We start from the raw sequence: 23,075 nt of genomic DNA, 5'->3' as shown, positions 1-23,075 counted from the left end.
ATCCTTCTGGTCCCAGTGCCAAGCCTCTTCTTCTGAGCTGTCCTGCTGGTTAAGTATTTCTCGGCTCCAAGGCTGCAGCGAGCGTGGGGTGCCAGGATGATGACAGCAAAGAACAGCTGCCATTTGCTGGGCCTCAGCTTTCCTGGTTAGCACAGGGTCCCTGGGGCTGGGATGAGACAGGTCTCTGTCACCCAGCACAAGCCACAAGGAGACAGACAGACATGAGTGTCTGCACTGGAGACCCTGGGGATGTAAGAAGCACAGAGGGGGCTCCCAGCCTTGGCACAGACCCTGGACCACCCAGTGTCTCTCTCACCTCCACCAGGAGGGCCGGGAGGAGAGCCCAGTCTGGCGGGGAGACCTAACCAGGCGATGGGGCACAGAGGCAGTGGCCCAGACAGAGGTCAGGGGCCAGAGGTCAGAGGTAGTACACTTTATTGACCGGGTTCTCCCAACAGCTCGCACCTCCGGCAAAGCCAGCCCTGGACTTTGCTGTCTGTTGTCCATCCATTGGACAGAGAAGAGGATGCAGCTTGTGAACAACCGTGGGGGCTCCACAGGGCAGAGCAGGCAGGTGGGCGGGCAGGTGGGGAGGGCGGCTGCCAGCTGGGGAGGCAGGAGGGGAGGCAGGGCCGAGGGGGCTATATAGCTGGGTGGGCAGAGGTCCCGGAGGCCTGGCCACCCACTGCCCCAGTTACGGTTGTAGTGGTTCACAGTGAGACTGGCTTTGATTTGGCAGAGAGGTGCCTGCTGGCTCTCCCCACCGGCCCTTGGCCTGACTCACTGAGGTGGGGGTGGGAGAGGCTGAACATCTCTCCCCTGAGTCCCCACCCCCCAGAGGGGCGAAGGGTAGAGGCCTGGTTCGCCCTTGATATCCCCCCAGGGCAAAAAGGAGGGATGGTTCACTCCTGGCCTGGAAGTTTCTGCAACATCTCGGCGAACATGCCCACTATGAATCTCCAACAGAAAAATGTTCGGAAATCTAGGCACTAGCTAGGGCCATCCAACCAAGCAGTGAAAAACCTGATTGGATCTCACTTAAAAAGGTAGCTCTGCTTTCACTTAGAAGCCATGGGGGGTCTAGTGGTGTCCTCACTGCCAGACTGGAGGGTATGGCTCATGGCAGCAGGGCCGGTGGTCCTGGGGACCAGGGTGGGGACCAGGTCACGATGCAGGAAGCAATGATACACAGGAAGTGGCAGGTGGCCCTCCACCTGGGCCTGGGCTCAGAGGGCAGCTGGGGGCTGCTGAGGCCCCATGGGCATGTCTGCCTGGCAGGCACCAAGACCTCTGCTGCCCCAGAGGAGGCAGGGCTGCCCGGTCAGGCCTTGTGGCCGCCATTGCCGGGCGGCTCCTTGGGGCTGGGCATGTTGTCCGGGGCGGGCTCGAGCCTCAGCATCTGCCGCTGCACCAGCCTGGCATAGAGGCCGCCCTGGGCCAGCAGCTGGTGGTGGGTGCCCTGCTGCACCACGCGGCCCTTGTCCAGCACCACGATGAGGTGTGCCCGCTCCACTGTGCTCAGCCGGTGTGCGATGATGAGCACAGTGCGCTTCTGCAGGTTGCTGTGGATGGCCTGCTGGATCTGCGGGGACACAGGCCTGGCTCTCACGCTGCCACCCACAACCCTGCTCCTGGCCAGCGCCAGTTCCCACTCTAGCTTCCCAGACTCAGTGTCCCCACCTGTGAAACGAGGGCTTGAATGAGACCTGCGTGATGAACAAATCAATTCACGCACGGACCGGGCTAGCCAGCCACCAACATGCACGTCACTGGGCCCGCTTCGCTCAGAGAGGGGAGGGACAGGCTCAAGGCCCTGTAGTTACGAGCTGCAGGGTGGGCTGTCTCAGCCAGGTCTCCCGCCTCTATGCCCGTTCATTCCCAGCTAGCTCTGGGAGTCAGGGCCCAGAGTGACCAGTCCCCTGGCTCCTAACCAGCAACCCCAAGAATACACCAGTCCAGGAAGCTGGTGGTCTGGGAGAGCCCCTCTGGCCACCTTCGAGCCCTTCCCAGCACCTGTCAGCTGGGTATGGGGGGCTCTGGCCACCTGTAGCTCCAGCAGCGGCCCGCCACCCTGCAACTCACCAGGTACTCGCTCTCTGCGTCCAGAGCGCTGGTGGCTTCGTCCAGGATAAGAACAGATGGGTTCCGTACCAGAGCCCGAGCCAGGGCTACTCGCTGCTTCTGGCCGCCCGACAGCTGGGCACCCTTCTCTCCGGTCTCTGTGGGGGGCAAGGTTAGCAGAAGCGTGAGGCTGGGGCAGCCCAGGCAGGAGGGAGAAGCTCCCTCCCTCCACCTGCCTGTTGCCAATGGTGTTGGGCTCTCAGGCGCTCGGCATTAGGGAGAGACCAGCTTTCCAGGGATAAAGGTTCCCTGCTGGAACTCCCAGGTCCAAAGACATGAAGTGATGGCCTTTCCCACTCACTAATAAGAGGCATGCAAATTAAGATACCACTTTTCACCCATTCATTTGGCAAAAATTCCAAAGTTGGATAATACACTTTGCTAGTGAGGGGATGGAGAAACACTCTCCCATGTTCCTGATGGCTTACAATAACAAGGCTGCAGCCACCATAACCCTGCACACGTATCAGTGTGTACTGTGTTAGTCTGGGATGGCTGGTGTTGTGTGTCAGCTTGGCTGGGCTATGGTGCCCAGCTGTTTGGTAAAACACTGGTCTCCTTGCTGTTACAGAGTAAAAACAAAGCAAAAACTGTTGCCGTGGAGTCGGTTCTGACTCCTGGCAACCCCATGTGTGCCAAAGGAGAACTATGCTCTGTAGGGTTTTCAATGGCTGATTGTTTGGAAGTGATTGCCAGGCCTTTCTTCTGCAGTGCCTCTGGGTAGGCTCGAACCTCCGACCTTCTGGTTAACAGCTGAGCACATTAACCATTTGACTCACACAGGGAGACCTCTAATATTACATAATATTACAAATTCACAGCCCTGCACCTCTGTGACTTTTTCCTACAGATCGGCTGTCTCTCATGCACATGGATGCAGGCATGAGGTGGAGTGTGACTCACAACACCATTACTGCAGAAAATGGAAAACTATTCAAATGCTCATTAATAGGAAAATGAGTAACTACGTGATTTATTAAATAAATTATCACAGACCCTACACACTATACAGCTGTGAAAAAGGAATGGAAAGAGCCCTGGCATACTGGGTTATGTTAAAAAAAAAAAAAAAAAAAAAAGTCAGGCGCTAATGTGAATAAGGTGCTACTTTTTTTTTTTTTTCCAGTAAATGAGCGGGAGGGATAAAAATATATATTCCTATTTGTATAAAGAAACTCCAAGAAGATATGTAAGATACTAATGTAAGAAGTTTTGGTGGGGGCAGGGGAGAACTGAGACTGGAGACAGGCATGGAATAAAACTGCTATTTTTAGACCGTGTGAATATCCCCTTTCCAAGAGTTAAATTTAAAAATGAAATAAGAATGTTCTGGAACTAGACAGAGGCGGTCCTACATTGCACATGTACTAAACGTCCCTGAATCGCTCACTTTAAAATGGTTCATTTTACGGTATGTGAGTTCCACCTCAGTTTTAAAAAAATGATGTAATATTGAGTTCCCACTCAGTTCAAGAAGCCCCGGTGGTGCAATGGTTAAGCGCTTGGCTGCTAACTGCAAGGTGAGTGGTTCGAACCCACCAGCCGCTCTGTAGGAGAAAGATGTGGCATGGCGGTCTGCTTCTGTAAAGGTCACAGCCCCGGAAACCCTATGGCGCAGTTCTACTCTGTCCTATAGGGTCACTATAGGTCAGAACTGACTCCACGGCAACAGGTGTGATTTTGGGTTTGGGTCTCTGAATTAACAAGACGGGCATACAGACAGGACTCCACAGTAATTTTTGTCTCATGGTAATTCTGTGCTAATGAGCAATCTTATTTTCTGTAAATGGTCACAGGGCATCTGTTTAACTGGTTATGCTGCTGACGTCTGCCCAACATTGGTATTCAAATCACACGTCTTCAACACTCATCTTTTCCTTCTATTCTCTGTACACTCTCCAGGTCTGTCTGCTTTCAATCCACCTTTTTATTAAAAGATCTGTTTTTTTAATGACATAATAAAGGGCAGCTGGTGAGGGTGGCATGGCTGACAGGGGACCTGGCAGCAGGGTGGGCGGCCCGTGGGCACGCACCTGTGCTGTAGCCGTCATGTAGCTCCATGATGAAGTCGTGGGCGTTGGCCTTCTGCGCAGCCTCCACCACCATCTCGAAGGGCACGGTGGGCAGGCCATAGGAGATGTTGTCTGTGATGGAGCGGGCGAACAGCACGGGCTCCTGGCTCACCAGGGAGATCTGTGGAGAGGGAGGTAGGGCATGAGAGGCCAGGAATGCGGCCGGCCAGCCAGCTGTCACCAGGAACCTCACCAGTGCTGTCCTGGCTGACGCCAGGGTCTCAGGTCTGAAATCTGATCAGGGCCTGGGGAGGCCATGGGGCTGCCCATCTGCTGTGTTCCTGACTCGCCTCTCTCCAGCAACAAAGTCCCGGCTGTGTGGCCAAGCCTCAGCCTCCCCGGACCGTGAAACCGGCTCAGCGCCTTGGGGCCAGCGCAAGCCTCTGGGCCACAGAGCTCCCTGACAGCTGCTGCCTGTCCTTCAAGAGGACAAGTCAAAGGAGCTGCAGACCTGGGATCCCCTTCTAGAAACATGACTGACAAACACGAAAGCATGGAGGATGTCAATGCAACTCTGTAACAGCAAAAAAAAAAAAAAGTTCTTTCCAGAAATAATCTAGCTGTCCATAAGTTGGGGATTGATTAACTAATTGCACTGCACCAATGAAATCAAATTGCAAATCAATATATGTGTGTATATGTATATATACACAGCACGATTCTACTTTTGTTAAAAAATTGTATATATACATATATATATCTTCGCATATCGATACATTTATATAAAGATAAGAAAGAGGTTAGAAAGGATATTTAACAAACTGCTCACACTGGTTACCTCCGTGTGATGAAATTCCAAGGATAAGGTGTTGGGTAAGGTGGAGGAACAGTCAGATTTCTTAGTTACCAAATTCACAAAAAATACAGGAATATAGTTGGATAGCAGTATTTCACTGTTTTGTGACTACAAAAATTAAAATTTAAAATGAAGGAAAGAGGGGATATTCACAAAAGGGGATCTCTAAATGGCCAATAAACACTTGAAAAGGAGCTTAATACCTTCTTTTTAAAATTATTACTGCATTTTTGGTACGATACACAAGCAAAACTTGCTCCCATTCAACAATTTCCACATATACGCTCGGTGACATCGGTTAGTCTTGGCAGCATGTCAACGATGTCATTATTTCTGTCCTGCATATTCCACTCCCATGAACTTTGTCTCCCTGGCCCCTGACCTTCTCACCCACGCTTTACAGTAACTGTTGCCCTTTTGGTCTCATGTAAATAATTTTTTACAAGAGTGCAGTACTCAAGGGTGATATTCTTCACTTTTTGAGCTAACCTGCCATTTAGTTTAAAGGTGACTTCAGCGGATAGTTTCACGTCAAGGTTTAAGGAGTATCTCAGGGCAATAGTCTCGGGAATTCTTCCAGTTTCAATGGATCCAGTAAATCTGGATTCTTTGAGAATTTTGTGTAGCGGTGATGATTACACAACCTTATGAATGTATTTAATGCTGCTGAATTGTACTGAAAACGGTTAAAATGGCAAATTTTGTGTTATGAATATTTTACTACAATCAAAAAAAAAAAACCTTAAAAAGGAAAGCAAGACTTTGCCTCTGAGGGAAGAGAAGAGGCACGTGGTGGGCTTCTGGAATGTTCTATGTCTAGGCCTGGGTGGGGTTACATTTGTGATAATTCTTTGAGCTGCCCCTGTCTCTTTGGTGCTCCTCTCTGCAGCCGTTGTAGCTGTGAGAAGGAAGGTTAGACAAAGCCAGCATGGAGGAGGTTAGCCAAGGCCCGTCTACGTACCACTCTGTGCAGGTACTTGTGGTCATAGGCGCTGATGGGCTTCCCATCCAGCAGCACGCAGCCCCCCTCCAGGGGGTAGAAGTTCTCCAAGATGTTGACGCAGGAGCTCTTCCCACTGCCCGAGGGCCCTACCAGGGCGGTCACCTTGCCTGGGGTCAGGCTGAAGGAGACATTCTGGAAGAACACACAGGCACAGTGTGGGGCCACTGGCCCGGGTCATGGGACAGGATGCTCTGGCCTCTGACACTAGTGGGCCCCCTGCTCCCCTACCTTGGCGGGGCATGCCAGGCCTCAAATGCCCTCCCTTTCTAGGACCCTTGGCTTTGGCAGTGCCTTTGTACTTGTTGTTTCCTCTGCCTGGGGTGTTCTCTCTGCAGGGAGCCCCCTGGGTGGCTCCTGCTTCTCATTCAGCTGGTAGTTCAAATGTCACCGCCTCTGAGAAGGGCTCCTAGGCTGTGAGCGCCACCCCCACAGACCTCCCCCATGACACCACCCTGGTTTCTTTTCTTCCTCCCACTTACGGTCTGGAATCAGGCTGTTAATGCTCCATCTTCCCCAACTACAGCATCAACACCATGACGGGAGAAACCTGACCTTACAGATTCCCGGCTGCATCAACAGTGCCTGGTGCCTTGTTGGCACATGAGAAATGAAGGATGATTCCAGCAGGCCCTGAGCTCCGCTCTCACCTGCAGGACCTGGGTGTGGGGCCGAGTGTGGTAGGTGAAGGTCACGTTCTCAAAGTCCACACGGCCCTCCAGGTGGTCGGGGGCCAGGTTCCCATCATGCACCATGGTCGGCTGCCGATCAATGAACTCAAACACCTTCTCGGCGGCCCCCACGCCTTGCATCAGGCCACTGTAGACAGAGCCCACCGACTGCACAGTGGGAGGGAGACAAACATTCCTGTCCCACAGGCACTCCGCTCCTGGGGCCTGCAGGGGTCAGAGACCCGGGGTGGGCCTGGGGGTGTAGAAGGATGGGGCGGGACTGCAGGAGCAGAGAGACAGGGCGGGCCTGGGGGAGCAGAGACAGGGCGGGCCTTGGGCAGCAGGACAGGAGAGAGACAAGAAGGGCCTGGGGGACCAGAGAGATGGGACAGGGCTGGGGGAGCAGAGAGACAGGGTGCCCTGGGGCAGCAGAGAGACAGGGTGGGCCCAGGGGAACAGAGAAAACAAGGAAGGAGCAGTGGTTCTGCGGGGGGTGGGGGGGGGGGAGGCTGCGGGCGACGCCCTCCAAATGAGGACGGCAATAAAAAATAATAATGCCTTCTCATGGACTCCAGACTTTCTGGGGCCATGGAGGCTGGATGAATCCCTGAAACTATGGCCCTGAGATAATCTTTAAATCTTATACCAGAAATATGCCCTGAAGTCTTCTTAAAACCAAACAGTTTAGCTCAACTAGTAAAGAATGTCTGCCTTGAGTAGTATGCTCTTTCAAGAACTATCTACGCGAGATCAAATTGACAACAGCAACTCAGCCCTGTTATTTGGGGAGGAACAACTCAGAAAAGGAGGGTGAGAATGCGTAACTAGAAGAAGGTAATTAACGTCACTGAATTTTGCGTGTGGGAATGGTTGAATTGGACTACGTTCCACTGTGCATACTCTCACCAACAGCACCAACAAAATAAACAACGCTGCTTGTCAGAGCTCACTGGGAGCCAGCGCCTCATGTCATCCCTACCGCCCAGCAAATGCGGTGTGATCGCTCCAACAGGGAGTTTGGTTTTTTTTTCCCCTGGGTTGCTGTTGTTAGGTTCTATGGAGTTGATTCTGACTCATAGCAAACCTATAGGACTGAGTAGAACTTCCCCATAGGGTTTCTAAGGCTGTAATCTTTATGGAAGCAGGCTGTCATATCTTTCTCCCACGGACTGGCTGGTGGGTTCGAACCACCAACATTTCGGTTAATAGCCGAGTGCTTAACCGTTGTGCCACTAAACCAAACCCGCTGCTGTTGAATCGATTCCAACTCATAGCAACCCTGTAGGGCAGAGTAGAAGTACCCCCATAGGGTTTCCAAGGAGTGGCTGGTGGATTCAAACTGCGGACCTTTTGGTTAGCAGCCGAGCTTTTAACTACTGTGCTACCAGGGCCCTATTTCATCACTAGGGCTCCTTAATATCAAGATATTATTACACCTGCCTAAAAGCAAAGAAAGACAACAAGGCAGGAAGGGACAGGAAAACTGGAAGAATGGACACGGGGAACCCAGGGTGGAAAGGGAAAGGGGGAGAGTGCTGACACGCTGCGGGGATTGCAACCCACGTCACAAAACAATTTCTGTATAGTTTTGAATGGGAAACTAATTTGCTCTGACAACTTTCACCTAAAACACGATGAAAATAAATAAATAAATAAATAAAATTAGACAACTTTTTCAGAGTGAAAAAAACACATTATTATTGATATTCGCATTAACACGAAGACCTAAGAATTACGCGGAAGTTACCCTTCATGCCCCTTGCATTGGAGGCGGCCACTGGTACCAACATACCGTATCGTTCTAGTCTTTTCTCTGTGCGTTTACAAACGTGTGCGCATACAGAATAAGCAATCTTGAGGTTTTTAAAACACGCCGATGGCACCAGGCTATCGCTATTGGTCAGGGATTCACTTTACTTTCTTCACCAGCAATGCGTCTTAGACGTCTTCCCGTATCGGCTCACGCGGATCCGCCTCGTTCTTTGAACTTCTGCCTAGTATTTCACAGGAGATGTTCTACATCTGGAAACCCTGGTGGCGCAGTGGTTAAGAGCTATGGCTGCTCACCCAAAGGTCAGCAGTTCGAGTCTATCAGGCGCTCCTTAGAAACCCTGTGGGGGCACCTCTACTCTGTCCTATAGGGTCACTATGAGTTGGAACTGACACCATAGCAATGGGTTTGGGTTTTTTTGTTTTTGTTTTATTCTACATCTGGAACATAGATGGGCCAAATTTATCTGGTCCCTGACTGGTGGGCATCTCAACTTGTTTTAATTTGTTGCTGTTATAAACAATACTGTACTGAACATCCTTGGACGTGCAGGCCAACCGGCGAGGGTGAGGACTGTCTCAGGTGGAGACAGCTTTCAGTGTGGTCGGTGAGACAGAGGCTACAATATGCTGACCATTCTATCTAATTTTAATCAGAATTCTAGACTAACAGCTATGGTTGTCAGAAAAACATGTTTCTCCTTGGTGGTCAAAACCAGGATATGACACTACATACCCTGAGGGGCTTTGACCAAGTGACCATCTGCACCCGTCCAAACACACATACTCGGGAAGAGTGCTGTCTGGGTGCTGCTGCCAACAGGGCATTTTTGCTAGACAAAGAAAATACACGTAAGCATCTTGTGAAACTCTCTGTAGTCACAAACTATTACTAATCAGTAACCAGTCCGACTGTGTTTATTACACTATTCGTTGAGTTTCCTGTGATCATCCTGCTTGTGGTTTGGTTCCTCTTTTTACACCATAAGAATAATCGTATAACGAAACCACCCCTCACTACCTGGTTTCCTTCCCAATGGGCTACATAGCTCTCCGATTGCAATTGTTTTAAACCCTTAATAAACATGTCTGTTTTACCTCAAAATGGTGTTCAAGTTTTTCTCTACCATGGGATTTTTTAAATTGTACTTTAAATGAAAGTGCACAGAACAAACTAGCTTCTCATTGAACAGTTAGTACACATACTGTTTTATGACATTGGTTACCAACCCCATGACACGTCAACACTCTGCCTTCTCGGGTTTGAGTTCCCTAATACCAGCTTTCTTGCCCCCTCCTGCCTTTTCGTCCTTGCCCCTGGGCTGGTGTACCCCTTTAGTATCGTTTTGTTTTATGGGCCTGTCTAATCTTTGGCTGAAGGGTGAACCTCAGGAGTGACTTCATTACTGGGCTAAAAGGGTGTCCAGGGGCTGTACTCTCAGGGCTTCTCCAGTCTCTGTCAGGCCAGCAAGTCTGGACTACAAGATTTTTGAAGCATGGATTCCTAGAGGTGAAATTGCTGGGTCAAATAAGGCTGTGCTGTGACACTGAAGCAATGAGCCCCAGTGGCACAGCACTTAAAGTGCTCGGCCACAAACCGAAATGTCAGAGGTTTGAACCCACCAGCGGCTCCGTGTGGGAAAGCTGTGGCAGTCTGCTTCTGTGAAGATTTATAGCCTTGGAAACCCTGCGGGGCAGTTCTACTCTGGCCTGTAGGGTCGCTATGAGTCAGAGCTCACTAGAAGGCACACAAAGGCCCAAACTCCAAATGCCTGAAGCCAGCCCAACTCCAAGCTAGCCTCAAACAGTGACCCCTTGTGGCTGGTGTAAGAGCCCCTCAGCCCTCAGGCGAACTGCTCTGAGGTCTGTGTTCTGCGCTGTCTCCCGAGGCTCCCCAGCGGGATGGAGCCCCATTTGCCCATAGGCTCAGAGATGCACCCGGTGCTGACTTCCTTCCCTTCACCACCCAACCCATGTTTCCCGGGGTCACCTCTCAACCCAATCAGCTGCACCTGACTCCGATCTCAGCATCTGCTTTTGGGGGCCCCAAATGAAGACATAATCTGCACCAACCCCTGCTTTCTTCGCGGTGCTACCCTTCCAGTAGAGGAGCCCTACTGGTGCAACAGCTAAGCGCTCAACAGCTAACCAAAAGGTTGGTGGTTCGAACCCACCTCCTGGCTCCATGGAAGAAATGACTTGGTGGGCTGCTCCCATAAAAATTTCTGCCTAGAAAACCCTATGGGGCAGTTCTACTCTGTCACGAGGGGTCGCTATGAGTTGGAAATTGACTCAGCACCTACCAACAACAAACTCCTTCAGTGGATTACCATAAAATTGAACCTGTTTGGCTCTGAACCCAGTTCTCCCACAGGACTTCGTAGGCAGTCCCTCCACCTCTGGCCCTCAGCTCCCTTTTCTGAGAAATGGGAATCTAAACAGCACTCAGACTTGTCACAGAGCTCTTGCGAGCATTTCCTGAAAGATATTTAGTCACGAGCACTTTGCCTGAAGAAAGGTGCTGCTGTTACTTGTCAGTATTATCATCATTCTTGCTGTGATGACTGTTTTCTCTGCTTCCTCCTTGAGAGACAAATGCCGCCTTCCTCGGCCCTCCTTGGAGCACCCCCACCCTGTTCAGACCCCCACTCCTCCCCAGGTCAGCCCCCTCACCTCCATACAGTCTCCCAGGACAAACTCATAGATGATGAAGGAGATAAGGCTGCCGCTGGTCATCTGCCCCGAGATGACGAGGTGGCCTCCGTAGTACAGAATGCTGACCTGGACCACCAGCAGCGTCAGCTGGGGGCAGAGGGAAAGGGCAGTGGGGTCACCAGCCTAGGCTCAGATCCTGGCCCAGCCCCTTGCGCCACCTGACTGCAGGGAGAGGTCAGAGCAGCCGGGGGCTGCAACTCCCATCCTCACACTGAAATCTAGCGGGGTACGCCCTCCTACATGCCCATCTGCCACTCGCTCTCTGCCATCCTGGAGCAGTTTCCTACAAGGGCCCCCAGCTGGAACAGGCTGCGGGCCAGGTTGGAGAACAAGGCTCTCTTTGACAGGCCCTGGCTCATGCACACCACCCCCAGCTCCTGAGCTAGGCCAAGTGGAAGCTATTATTTTTCCCCCTGAGCTGAGAAGAGCGAGGCTCAGAGAGGTTAAGCTCACTGTCTAAGGTCACACAGCAGAGCAGGAGGACAATGTTCTATGAGGGAGGGGCTCTCTTGGGCATCTTGCCTCCCTCTCGCGGAGTACCTAGGAGAGGCGTAGAATCCCAGGACCCCTGGCAACTTGCTCAGGGTCCCTGTTGGCCCTTCCCCAGGTGTAGCCCCTGATGTGGGATCAGAACCAGACCATATGTGCTTCCCTGCACACTACAAAAGGTGCCCCCTTCCAGGGGATGGACTGTGAAAGGCTTGGCTATCAGGGCTGGATTTCCAGCCCCTTCTCCTCCTTGGCTGGGTACTTTGGGGATAGCCTGCCCCAGGGGGACCCAGAGATCCCAGTGCCCGGGTTCCCATGTAGGCCGCCAGCTCCTTCCTCCCCTAGACTCTAAGCCCTCCCCACCCCTACCCCAGCTCTTCCCACGCCCCCATCCCCAGGCATGGCCAGTGGGACAGTGTCAAGCTCTCAGGGCCTCTGTTCTCCAAGGAAGGGCTGTGACTTACCTCCAGGGAGCCAGGCAGATACTCTAGTGGGGTGTGGCTGTGATGTGGGACCTGCCAGGCTCTGGAAAGCCAGCCCTCCCCCCTCAGTAGGGATACTTCCCCAGCTGGGAAAGAAAGCTCTCACCCTGCACACCACCCCAGATGAGGGGAAGAGGAGGCCGCCTGGGAGGGAATTCACCAGAAGGCTGCATTCTCTTCCGGAAAGATTCTCCATGGATGAGCAGGAAGCTGGGGCCAAATGAGGTCCAGGGCAGCCAGCTGGACACCGACAGGCAGGGACCTGTGCTGGTGTCCCGAATCAGGGGATCCCCATCTTGGCGTCCCACCCCAGGCCGGGGCACGTACCCCACTGCCCCAGACATAGTAGGTGTAGGCAGCTGCCTCCTTCCTGTTCAGCTTGTACACCTGCTGCAGCTTCCGTGAGTACAACTCTGCCTCCTCCTCCTCGTTGGCAAAGCTCCGCACGGTCTTCATGGTGCTGATGGTCTCCTCGGCAGTACTGCTAGCCCGGGCCAAGGCACTCTGGACCTCCTTGGACAGCCTCTATGGGCAGGGGGAGAGACAGGGGGCAGGAGACCCCAGAACAGACAGCTTCACCAGGCCTCCTTGGGCTTTTCCACCCTTAGTTGGTGCCAGCTGTAGGCAGGGAGTCCCAGGGACTAAAGGACAAGGTCCCTGGGGGGGAAGTTCTAGCTCCCAGGGGAAGGACTGATCACCAAGCCACCTCTGGTACTGGGTGGATGCTGTTCATACACATGAAGTTTCCAGTAATCATCTCAGAAGAAGAGCCTGTACACCTGCACCTGTGCAGGTATGAGAGCAGGGATGCCCTGTACAGGTGTTCAGGTTGCACACTATACAAGGAATGCCAAATACTAACAGGGCATCAACATACACTATATATGAGACCCTGAGGATTGGCATGGAGACTCCAGAACTCTCAGCCAACTTCTGGATGGTGGCAGAAACTGGCTGGCACTGAGTATGTATAACCAGCGGTATTCAGATGAGAAGTGCTTCCAAGTGTGTGCCTACTGGAGTTCCAGAACCGGGCCCTGGGCAGAGCCATGACAGTTAACACACTCAGGCTCTCACACCATCCAGGAAGGCTGCCCTTAGCCAGACAGGGAGTGCACAGGTGCACCCCGTGACTGCGTGTCACGGCAGTCCATCGGAAGCATCCCAGGAGGACCCAGGCCGTGCCCTGAGTCATGTTTGGCGTGGGCAGTACGTGTGGCTTATGGCCATGACTCAACCCACCTAGGTAGGTGTTAAAAACATAAATAGACCTTCCTTGAGGCTCCACCCAGCTGAACCTGAAGGCAGGGTCTGAGGTGTGTACAGAGGTGGGGGTGATCGGTCTCCTGGGCTTCCTGTCTCGGCTCCGGGACTGGCAGGAAGGCAGGCAGGAAGGGTGGGGTCAGGCAGAGAAAGGGAAACAGGGCTCTGACTCCAAGGGATATGTTTACTTTTTCTACTCAGTGAGGAAATCTGCAGCCCCAAAGTGCTGGGGAGAGGCCCCTCCTGTGTGGCTGGGGAAGGCTACACAGTGGGTTATGGGGAGTGGGTTCATTCTTGTACTGGGCAGCAGATGGTCCTTCCTCTCCTGGCCCACCCCGTCTCAGGTTATAGGTGCCAAGGGACCTGGCAGAGTTGGGGCCGCCAACCTCTCTGCCCCACCAGCAGCCGACCTCGTGCCAAAGCCTCCTGCTCATGAGCCCCCCCACCCCCGCCACACCCAGCAGGCCTGGATCCCTGGGGAATGGGCCGCCTGTCCCTGTCATGGGGCCAAAGACCTGCCTGTCCAGGCCCCACCTGGGTTCCTTAGGGCTCAGGGACACCCACCAACCTGGGAGGCAAAAGAGTGAGGCAGGAACCTCGCTCTCAGGGCCCACCTTCCCGGCAGAGTCAGTGCCTGGCGGTGGCTGGAGGTGACTGCAGCCCAACCACACTGCACCGTGACAGGGCCTCGTTCATGGTAGCCTGAGCCACCCCTACAGGGACACACAATGTACAGGCCAAGGGAGCACATGTGGGCTCGGAGTAAAAATAAAAGTCCTAAAGTCCTCAAAAGGCCTCCAGCATGTTGCCCCCGCCCCCAGACCTCATCTCCTACCCCCACGCCTCCACCCCACTCCAGCCTCACTGGCCTCCTCCTGTGTATCAGTCACGCGGACATTCTCCCACCCCAGGGCCTTTGCACAGGCTGTTTCCTTTGCCTGAAATGTGCTTCCCCAGACGCCCACCTCCTTCAGGGCTTTGGGCAAATGTCACCTTTCCAAAAAGACCTACTTAAAACTGTAGCCACCCCCAACACGCCCAATTCTGTTTCTCACTTCATTGTTCTCCTGAACACTTGTCATCTTCCACTGTGTTATGCACAAGTCTATCCTCATTAAATGAGCCATGGTAGCGCAACAGTTAAGCGCTCAGCTTCTAACCGAAAGGTCAGAAGTTTGAACCCACCAGCAGCTTCACAGGAGAAAAGACCTGGTGATTTGCTCCTACAAAGATTTCAGGTTAGGAAACCCCATCGGGCAGTTCTACTCTGTCACGTGGGGTCGCTATGAGGCAGAATTGATGCGATGGCCCCCAACAACATCCTCACTGCTAGCGGATTCCGCATTCATGAATGTGGCTGGTCGCTGTAAAAGCTCGAAGTGTTTTTGGTGCCCTTTGCAAACACGTGGATGCAAAGAGCACCAAAGAATTCCCAGCCCAGGTTTGAGAAGGCTGGTTGGGTCCCCGCTAATTCGGTGTTTGCTGGACGTTATAGACCATAAGTATCGTGGATAAAGAGACTCCACTGTAATTTTATTGTTGCTCTTGTCTGTTGTTACTTATCGTCTGTTTCTCCCACTAAGGTACAAGCTACGTGAAGGGCAGAGGCTTTGTTTCACTGATGGACCCCAGTACCTGGGACACGGTAGCTGCTCAGTAAACGGTTATTAAATGTATGAATGCATGCTGCTAAGAGAGCTGAAGATGAGTCCTTCACTAGCCCCTGCGGATCCCCGATCCCTTCTCAGGGGTGCTCAGGAGCCACCTGAGCTCGCAGACCCGGGGGAGGCCAGGAGGGCCTACCTTGTAGTACTTGCCATAGACATCAGACACCATCATGATGATGGGGAAGCCCATGAAGGTGACCAAGGAGAGCTGCCACGAGAGGCTGAACATGAAGGCCACCACGCCCGTGACCTTGACTGTGTTCCGCAGGAAGATGTTGATATTCTGGGAGACCAGGTCGCTGACCATAGTGGTGTCCGAGGTGAGGCGGGAGATGAGATCCCCTGGAACACAGACACCTGGGGGCTCAGACCTCCCCAAACTTCCTGACCGGGTCGGGGAGGAGAAAAGAACAGACACCCATCAAGGGCTACTCCGAGCCCAGCCCTTGTCAACCAGTGTCCTGTTTAAGGCTCACCACGCCCCACTTTACAGAGAGTGAGGCTGAGGCCTAGAAAGTGGAAGCAGTTCAGTCATGACTGAGCCAGACTACACACCCAGGTCTAGTCTCTGCATCTCTTCTCCCCTCGCCAAGAGAAACAGTCATAGCCACCCAGAGCTGGGCCCGGAGCCGAGGGCGTCCCAACAATCCCAGGAGGGGGCTGCTATGATCGTTCCCATTTTATAGATGAGAAGAGAGAAGCACAGAGGGGCGAAGTTAGCGAGTGGTGGAACGAGGCTCCAAACCAGGCGGACTTGTCTCAGAGCCTGGGATCTTGGCCAGAGACTTGACCTGCCTGGCACTCCTGTCCTTGCCCAAAGGAGCTGGGGGTCTGAAGCCAGAGGCTTAGAGGTCCTAGCCCTTGCAGTTCCCAGGAGGCTGCAGGGCAGGGCCTTGGCCCCTGCAGAGACCTTGGGTGGCCCGGCTCGAGTCCTGCAGTGGTCACCACTCAACCCAAGCCAGTTCCCAGGGCTTAGGCAGGGCCAGGGCCAGAACCAGCCTCTGTGAGGAGTACCCAGGAGGGCAGAGGCTGAGAACACCTCCACTTACTTGCTCCCCAACCCCAGGTCACCTGAGACCCCCTGGAGGACCCACCTGTGCGATTCTCGTCAAAGAAGCTCGTCTCCTGGGCCACCAGAGAGCGAAAGAGACAGTTCCGGAGGCGGATGTTCAGTCTGGCAAATACGAGGGTAAAAACGCCGCCCCGAATACCTGCGGCAAACGAGCTGATTGCAGATAAGAGACGTTATCGCAGGACATCCTTCCGACAACTGGCCGCCACAACCCGTGCCCCTCCCGTGCCTGCTGGCAGGGCCCTTATGGTGCAAAGGCCCAGCTGCGAGTCCCTCTCCAGGGCCGGCACCTCCACGGAGTGTCCCTCCATCCCAGTCGGAGCCCCTGCGGTGAGGGTGAAGGGGCAGTGTGGGCTAGGGAGGGGGGACGAATGACCCAGTGACCCCAATTAGCCAGCCAGGCCCCTCCTCCGTCCAGAACTGCACAGGCCAGGCCTGTCCTTGCTGCAGGCCCAGATGTCTGCTGGGAAAACAGCAGGAGTGGGGGTTGGGGGTGGGAGAAGGGTGGGACCGGTTGCGGGCTGGGAGCGGTGGGTGGAACCCTCGAGGATAGGCCATTTGTAGGGACAAGAAGTGTGACTCCAGGGCTGGGCCCCACCAAATGGACTGGGTCCTAAGCTGGTTTGGGAGTTGCTTGCCACAGTGACGGGCTGAGGGACAGGCCCATCAGGGGCATTTCTCAGGCCTCCTTGGCCCACTTTCCTTAGGAGCTGGCCCCATACTACCTCCCTGGGGAGCCAGGCGGGAGGCCGTGAGCCGCTACCTGCCGATGGCCAGCAGACACGTGATGATGACGGCCGTGCTGAACTGCTGCATGTCCTTCTGGGTGACGATGCCGTCAATGGCCCGGCCCGTGTAGTACGGGAGAAAGGTCTCACCTGCAAGAGATGGCAGCTCAGGGGGCGCCTGCAGCTGGGGGACCAGGGGGTGCCTGCAGCTGGGGGGTCAGGAGCCGTCTGCAGCTGGGGGGCCAGGGGGTGCCTGCAGCCGGGGAGCCTGGCTCCTTCCTCTGGGGGCTCAGGAAGCAGCACCCCACCCCTCTGCTCACTCCACTCATGGGCTTTTTTTGGTATCCAAAATGTGTTTATTGGAATGGTTTCCACCAGTCTTGATTCAGGGTGCTTCTAGTGCTGCTTCCCTCTGAAGGGCATCCTTCTGGAAGCCCTGCTTTTCCTCTGGTGGGCTGGAGGAGGACAATGGAGCAGACGACACAAAAGACCACTGTCTGTGTGGCTAGAGGTCATGGTGGTTCTGAGCACCCTGGGCATTTCACAGTTGTGAATCTGGATTAAGGCTCTGCACCTGCGCCTCTTCTTGGGTTCCTGTCTTCTCTGCAGAGGGCTGTAGGGATCCTTTGTGAGAGGCATGCTCACAGGGGCGGGGGGGGGGTGGTCATCACCTCCAGAAAGGGACCGATGGGCGTTTTCTCTTGGCCACCTCCTGCTTCTCACCTTGGTGGGGAACACCTACTGCTCAATGGCCCCCTCTTTTTGGAAAGAATTTTTAATTATTTTTTTTAATACCTCCTCCCCACCTTTTCAGAGAGCAGGAACACTGGTCCTACATCCACACAGCCTGGGCTTTGTTACCAGCAGTGGCACCAGGCACTGAACACACTGGGCTAAGGAGGGGCTTCCTGTACCATAGCTCACCTGCTCCATGTCCACACCTGGCAGTCAGCCCACGTCACCCCCACATTACAGACAAGGACAGTGAGGCTGAGACCTGCCAGGGCCACACCGCCTGGCAGCCAACACCACAGATGACTTCACTCTTTTTGTTGGCAGAGGGTTCAGAGGCCAAATTCTAGAACCTCAGGGCGGAGGCCAAGGAACACCAGCATCATACCTACCCTCCAGGATGGGCATTTTACATTCTTCCAGCTGATCTCTTACCTGTTTGTCTCACTGTACCTTCACAACAATCCTGGGGCAGCTTGTCGAGTGGGGGTTGTCCCGCCACGTTTTGCAGGGGTGGAATAGGAGATCAGAGAGGCCAAACAATTTACCCAAGGTCACACAGCAAGGGAGGGGCAGGGCTGCGACTCAAACACAAACCAGCTTCCAATGTGGGGGTTCCTTCCTTGTCCCCTCCTTCCCAACAATCCAGAGTGTGCCAACTCTCACCTTAGGGAAATGGTGGACACAGAATACAAAATGTGGCCACACCGGGCTGTGTCCCCATTTACTCCAGGATCTGTTCTCATGGCAGCTCTTCCTGCAGGCGGAGACTGGCTTGGGGCTGGGCGCATACAGTAGGCACTCAATAAAGGTCAGTGAGTGAACTCTGGCCAGCTCTGTGTGACCTGCTCATCCACCCTACGGTGAGGGCTTTTATGGGACACTGGTGCCCTCTGCTGGCACTTGGCACCGGAGCCACTAGGTGGCAGCCTGGAGGGCCTTCATCCCCAGGGTCCTTGGCCAGATGGGGGTCTCTGACCACGCTGCTCGGTTTCACCCTAGCTAAAGTCCTGCTTTAGTGTACCCACAGGAAAGAAAAGGGTATCAAATATGATTCCCAGAAAGCTCTGGCAATGAGAATCACCAAGTCGTGAGCCCTCACTGGGTGCTGAGCACCACGCTAGTCATCTTATGCAAACTCTAATGGAATCTGCACAAGAACCATGTGAAAATACCTATCTGTCAGCAAATCCTGGGGCTCCACCTTCCAAATATTTCCAGAAGCCGACCATTTTTCACAGCTTCCACTGCCCCCACCCTCGTCCGAGTCGCCAGTGGCACCCGAACCATCTCCATAGCCAACTCTGGTTCTCCCTGTTTCCACCCTGGCTCCCCACCAGCCTGTCCTCCACACAGTAGACAGTGGGAGCCTGGTAAACCTAAGTCAGGTCTTACCACACTTTAGCTCAAAACAGGTCAATGGCTCCCATCTCATCCAGCGTATAGGCCAGCACCCCCTGACACCCTGCAGGATTGGGCTCCCATGACCAACCTGACTTCAGCTCCTTCTCTGTCCTCTTGCTCACGCTGCTCCAGCCATGCGGGCCTCCTTGCTGCTCCTTTAACAGCCAGGCACCTTCCTGCCTCAGGACCTTTGCACGAACTGTTCCCTCTGCTTGGGGGGCTTGTCCCCCAGACACCTGCTCCCTCACCTCCTTTAAGTCTCAATTGCCACCCAATAACCCTATTTTTTTTTTTAACCCTATAGGTTTGGTATTATTACTCTTCCCATGTTACCAAAAAAAAAAAACCAAACCCACTGCCGTCGAGTCGATTCCGACTCATAGTGACCCTATAGAACTGCCCCATAGAGTTTCCAAGGAGCGCCTGGCGGATTTGAACTGCTGACCTTTTGGTTAGCAGCCGTAGCACTTAACCACTACGCCACCAGGGTTTCCGAGGAAATTGAGGCTCAGAGAGGTTAAGTAACTTGCCTAAGTTTATGCAGTTGGGTTACCATGAAATCCGTATTAAAGTATCCCAATTTAATAGGCTATTATGCTATTCCAGTTACAATGCTGGCAGCTACACCACTGGTATTTCAAATACCAGCAGGGTTATCCATGGTGAACTAAGACAGACTAGGAAGAAAGGCCTGGCAACCTACTTCTGAAAAATTAACCAATGAAAACCTTACAGATCACAACAGAACACTGCCCAATATAGCGCTGGAAGATTGAGCACCCTAGGTTGGAAGGCCTCAGAATACACAGTGGCCACAACAAGGGACTAGAGCACAACAACAATTGTGAAGATGGTACAGACCCAGGCAACGTTCTGCTCTGTTCTCCACAGGGTCGCCATGAGTTGGAGCCCCCTCGATGGCAACTACCAGCAACACAACTTAATAGGAGATACTCAACATTAAAACTGTAACCTTTTTTTCGCAATGGCAATTTTTCTTTTGGATTATGAGAGTAGAGGAACACCTGGGTACTACTGGATGCCCAGTGATTGGAATATAAGGATTAATAATTACAATGCCTAAGGTTTATCGAGCACTTACTTTTGCCAGGCACCACACTTCGTCTCGTTTAATTCTCACAATAACCTGACAGAGCCCCCCTTTCACAGAATGGGAATCTGAGTCTTGGCCAGATTAGGTTACTTGCCTAATGTCATCAGGAATGTCGGGGGCCCAAGCCTCAAGTTCAGTCCTCAACCTTGCTGCGCTCCTGCAGGCTGGTGAAGTCGGCGGTACTTTAGGACATCTGAACTTCCTGGGCACAGACCACATGACCACAGGGTCCAAGCAGGCAGGGGAAAGGAAGTCAGGGGGCAACGTGTGGCCTCACAGGCAGCACAGTCAGTCAGTCAGCGAGCCTGCTCTGGGCTGGGTATGGGAGCCTGGGGTGAATTAGGCCTGGTCCCTGCCCCTGGTAGGGGACGCTGGAAGGTGAATGGGTGATTTTTAAGTCATCTGTACTATAGCCGAGGGCAGAAAAAGGGCCACAGTTGGTATATCTGAGAAGGCGCCCCCAAAGAGGGATCCCCTGGGACTTGAAGCACAGTAGGAGAAATTGGTTAAAAGGAAAGGGGTCGTCCCAATACTCACCAAACCAGAAAACCAAACCACTGCCATCGAGTCAATTCTGACTCATAGCCACCCTATATGACAGAGTGGAACTGCCCCATAGGGTTTCCAAGGCTATAAATCTCCCTCAGCTGGTGGATTTGAACCACCGATTTTTCAGTTAGCAGCCAAGTGCTTTAACCACTGCGCCACCAGGGCTCCTCCCAACACTCAGACCCCTAATATTTATTGGGAATCTCCTGTGTGCTGGGAGCTATCCAAGGTATCATACTCCTATTAGTTTGCTGAACCTCACAGCCACCCAGTGTAATGGGTGCTGTTATTGTGCCCATATTAGAGACGAGGAGACTGAGACTTCAGAGAGGTTAACTAACTGGCTCCAAATCACACAGCCATTAAGGGGCCAGGACCAAGGGGTGGAAGGTGGGTAATGAGAGAGAAGGGGCTGCAGGCTCAGGGGCAGCCTGGGGTTTGCCCGAGCTCTTTGAGAACATTCTGGGCTCTGTCCCTGCAAGTAAAGAATTTACAAACTGCTAACGGCTAATGTCCCTGAGTACCTACCATGACATGCCAAAGTCTCTACTTAATTCTTCTCCTATCTGATTTTATTCATACTTTACGACACTACAGAATAAGAACTCTAGCACGCCCCATTTCACAGAAGAGGAAACTGAGGCTCGGGAAGGTTGGAGAACTTGCCCAAGGCCACACATCTGGGGAAGGAGCAGGACTCGGGATCTGAACCCACGCCTTGTTGACCCAGGAGCCTGTGGAGTTTCCTTCTCACTCGTATTGCTGGAGCGGGGCTTTCAAACCATTTTTGGACCAGACCCACGGGGACGAATATGTTTTACATCATAAGCCAGAACACACTTGCACACATGCATTACGAACTAAAACTAAAGTTTTGTGAGACAATACTTAACCTTATAGCAGGCTACACGCTCTGGTGTCTTCTATTCTGGTCTAGTCTATTTCATTGCAAAAAAAAAAAAAATGTTTTGACCCAGCAGTCCTACCTCCAGAAATTTGTTCTCCAGACACATCTATGTCTTATGAAATGTGTATGTTGTCAGGTACTGTCAAGTCAATTGAGACTCATTGCCACCCCATGCGACAGAATGGAACTGCCCCACAGGGTTTCTTAGGCTGTCATCTTTTTTTTGATTTAAATAATCTATTTGTTGTTGTTGAGAATATACACAGCAAAAATGTACAGCAGCTCAAGTTTCTACATGCACATTTCAGCAATAACGATTACATTCTTCAAGTTGTCCAATCATTTTCGCTCTCCTTTTCCGAGTAGTTCCTCCCCCATTAACATAAACTCAGTGCCCCCAAGTTTCCCGTTTAATCTTTCAAGTTGCTGCTGTCTGTTTGATTCCACACAGATAGATCTTAGAAGAGCACAACGCTCAAGGCAGGCATTCTTTTCTAGTTAAGATAAACTACTCTTTGATTTTAAGAAGACTTCAGGAGATATTTTTGGTTTAGGGTTTAAAGATTATCTCAAGGCAACAGTTTCGGGGGTTCATTCAGCCTCTATGGATCCATAAAGTCTGGATTCCATGAAAATCTGAAATTCTGTTTTGCATTTCCCCCCTTTTGATCGGGATTCTTTTATAGAATCTTTGATTGAAATGTTCCCTAGACTGTAATCTTTACAGAAGCATATCGCCAAGTCTTTCTCCCACAGAGCCGCCAGGTGGGTTCTAGCCGCCAACCTTTTGGTTAGAAGCCCAGCACTTAACCATTGTGCCACCAGGGTTCCTTATAAAATGTGAGGAAGTTATTCAATATAAGAGAAGACTGAAAACTACCCACGAACAACCTAAGAGTCCACCAACAGGAGGCCAGCTAAATAATCTATGACGACCCACACCATGGAAAACTACGCAGCTGTGTAAAAGAATGAAGTACCAGATGGGAAAATTCTAGAATATGTTAAGTAAAGGAAGCAAAACTAGAGGACAGAGTGTGTGTAAGAGGAGGGGGGAGGAACATATGTTCTTATTCGCTTGTAGCTGCATGTCATGTTTTGAACTGTGTCCCCCAGAATATCTGTCAACTTGGCTAGGCCATGATTCCCAGTATTGTATGACTGTCTACCATTTTGTCATCTGATGTGATTTCCCTATGTGTGGTAAATCCTATCTTTATGACATTAATGAGATGGATTATCGGCAGTTATACTGATGAGATCTACAAGATTAGATAGTATTTTAAGCCAATCTCTTTGAGATATAAAAGAGAGAAGTGAACAGAGAGACATGGGGACCTCATACCACCAAGAAAGCAGAACTCGGAACAGAGCGTGTCCTTTAGACTTGAGGTTCCTGCGCTGAGATGCTCCCAGATCAAGGGAGGATTGATGACAAGGACCTTCCTCCAGAGCTGACAGAGAAAGCCTTACCCGGGAGCTGACACCCTGAATTTGGGCTTGTAGCCTACTAGACTGTGAGA

General features: G+C 52.4%; 1 protein-coding gene across 1 annotated transcript in view; it reads right to left on the bottom strand.

Moving 5' to 3' along the window:
* Positions 1-428: 428 nt before the first annotated feature.
* The window catches only part of ABCB9 (ATP binding cassette subfamily B member 9), a 28,749-nt gene continuing 6,102 nt past the window's right edge, over positions 429-23,075 (bottom strand). The window contains exons 3-12 of the mRNA XM_023539226.2: positions 16,882-16,996; positions 16,141-16,271; positions 15,183-15,388; positions 12,444-12,641; positions 11,104-11,232; positions 6,640-6,828; positions 5,951-6,124; positions 4,155-4,314; positions 2,083-2,219; positions 429-1,582 (exon numbers count right to left, since the gene is read on the bottom strand). Of these exons, the coding sequence (XP_023394994.1) occupies positions 1,322-1,582; positions 2,083-2,219; positions 4,155-4,314; positions 5,951-6,124; positions 6,640-6,828; positions 11,104-11,232; positions 12,444-12,641; positions 15,183-15,388; positions 16,141-16,271; positions 16,882-16,996 (1,700 nt within the window). The 3' untranslated portion in view covers positions 429-1,321. The remainder of the gene's footprint in view (positions 1,583-2,082; positions 2,220-4,154; positions 4,315-5,950; positions 6,125-6,639; positions 6,829-11,103; positions 11,233-12,443; positions 12,642-15,182; positions 15,389-16,140; positions 16,272-16,881; positions 16,997-23,075) is intronic.

This window comes from Loxodonta africana, chromosome 19 (assembly GCF_030014295.1).
Source record: "Loxodonta africana isolate mLoxAfr1 chromosome 19, mLoxAfr1.hap2, whole genome shotgun sequence".
In the NCBI taxonomy this organism is placed as follows: domain Eukaryota; kingdom Metazoa; phylum Chordata; class Mammalia; order Proboscidea; family Elephantidae; genus Loxodonta; species Loxodonta africana.
Note: the sequence above shows the minus strand (reverse complement) of the source record. Positions and strands in the feature narration are given on the sequence as shown.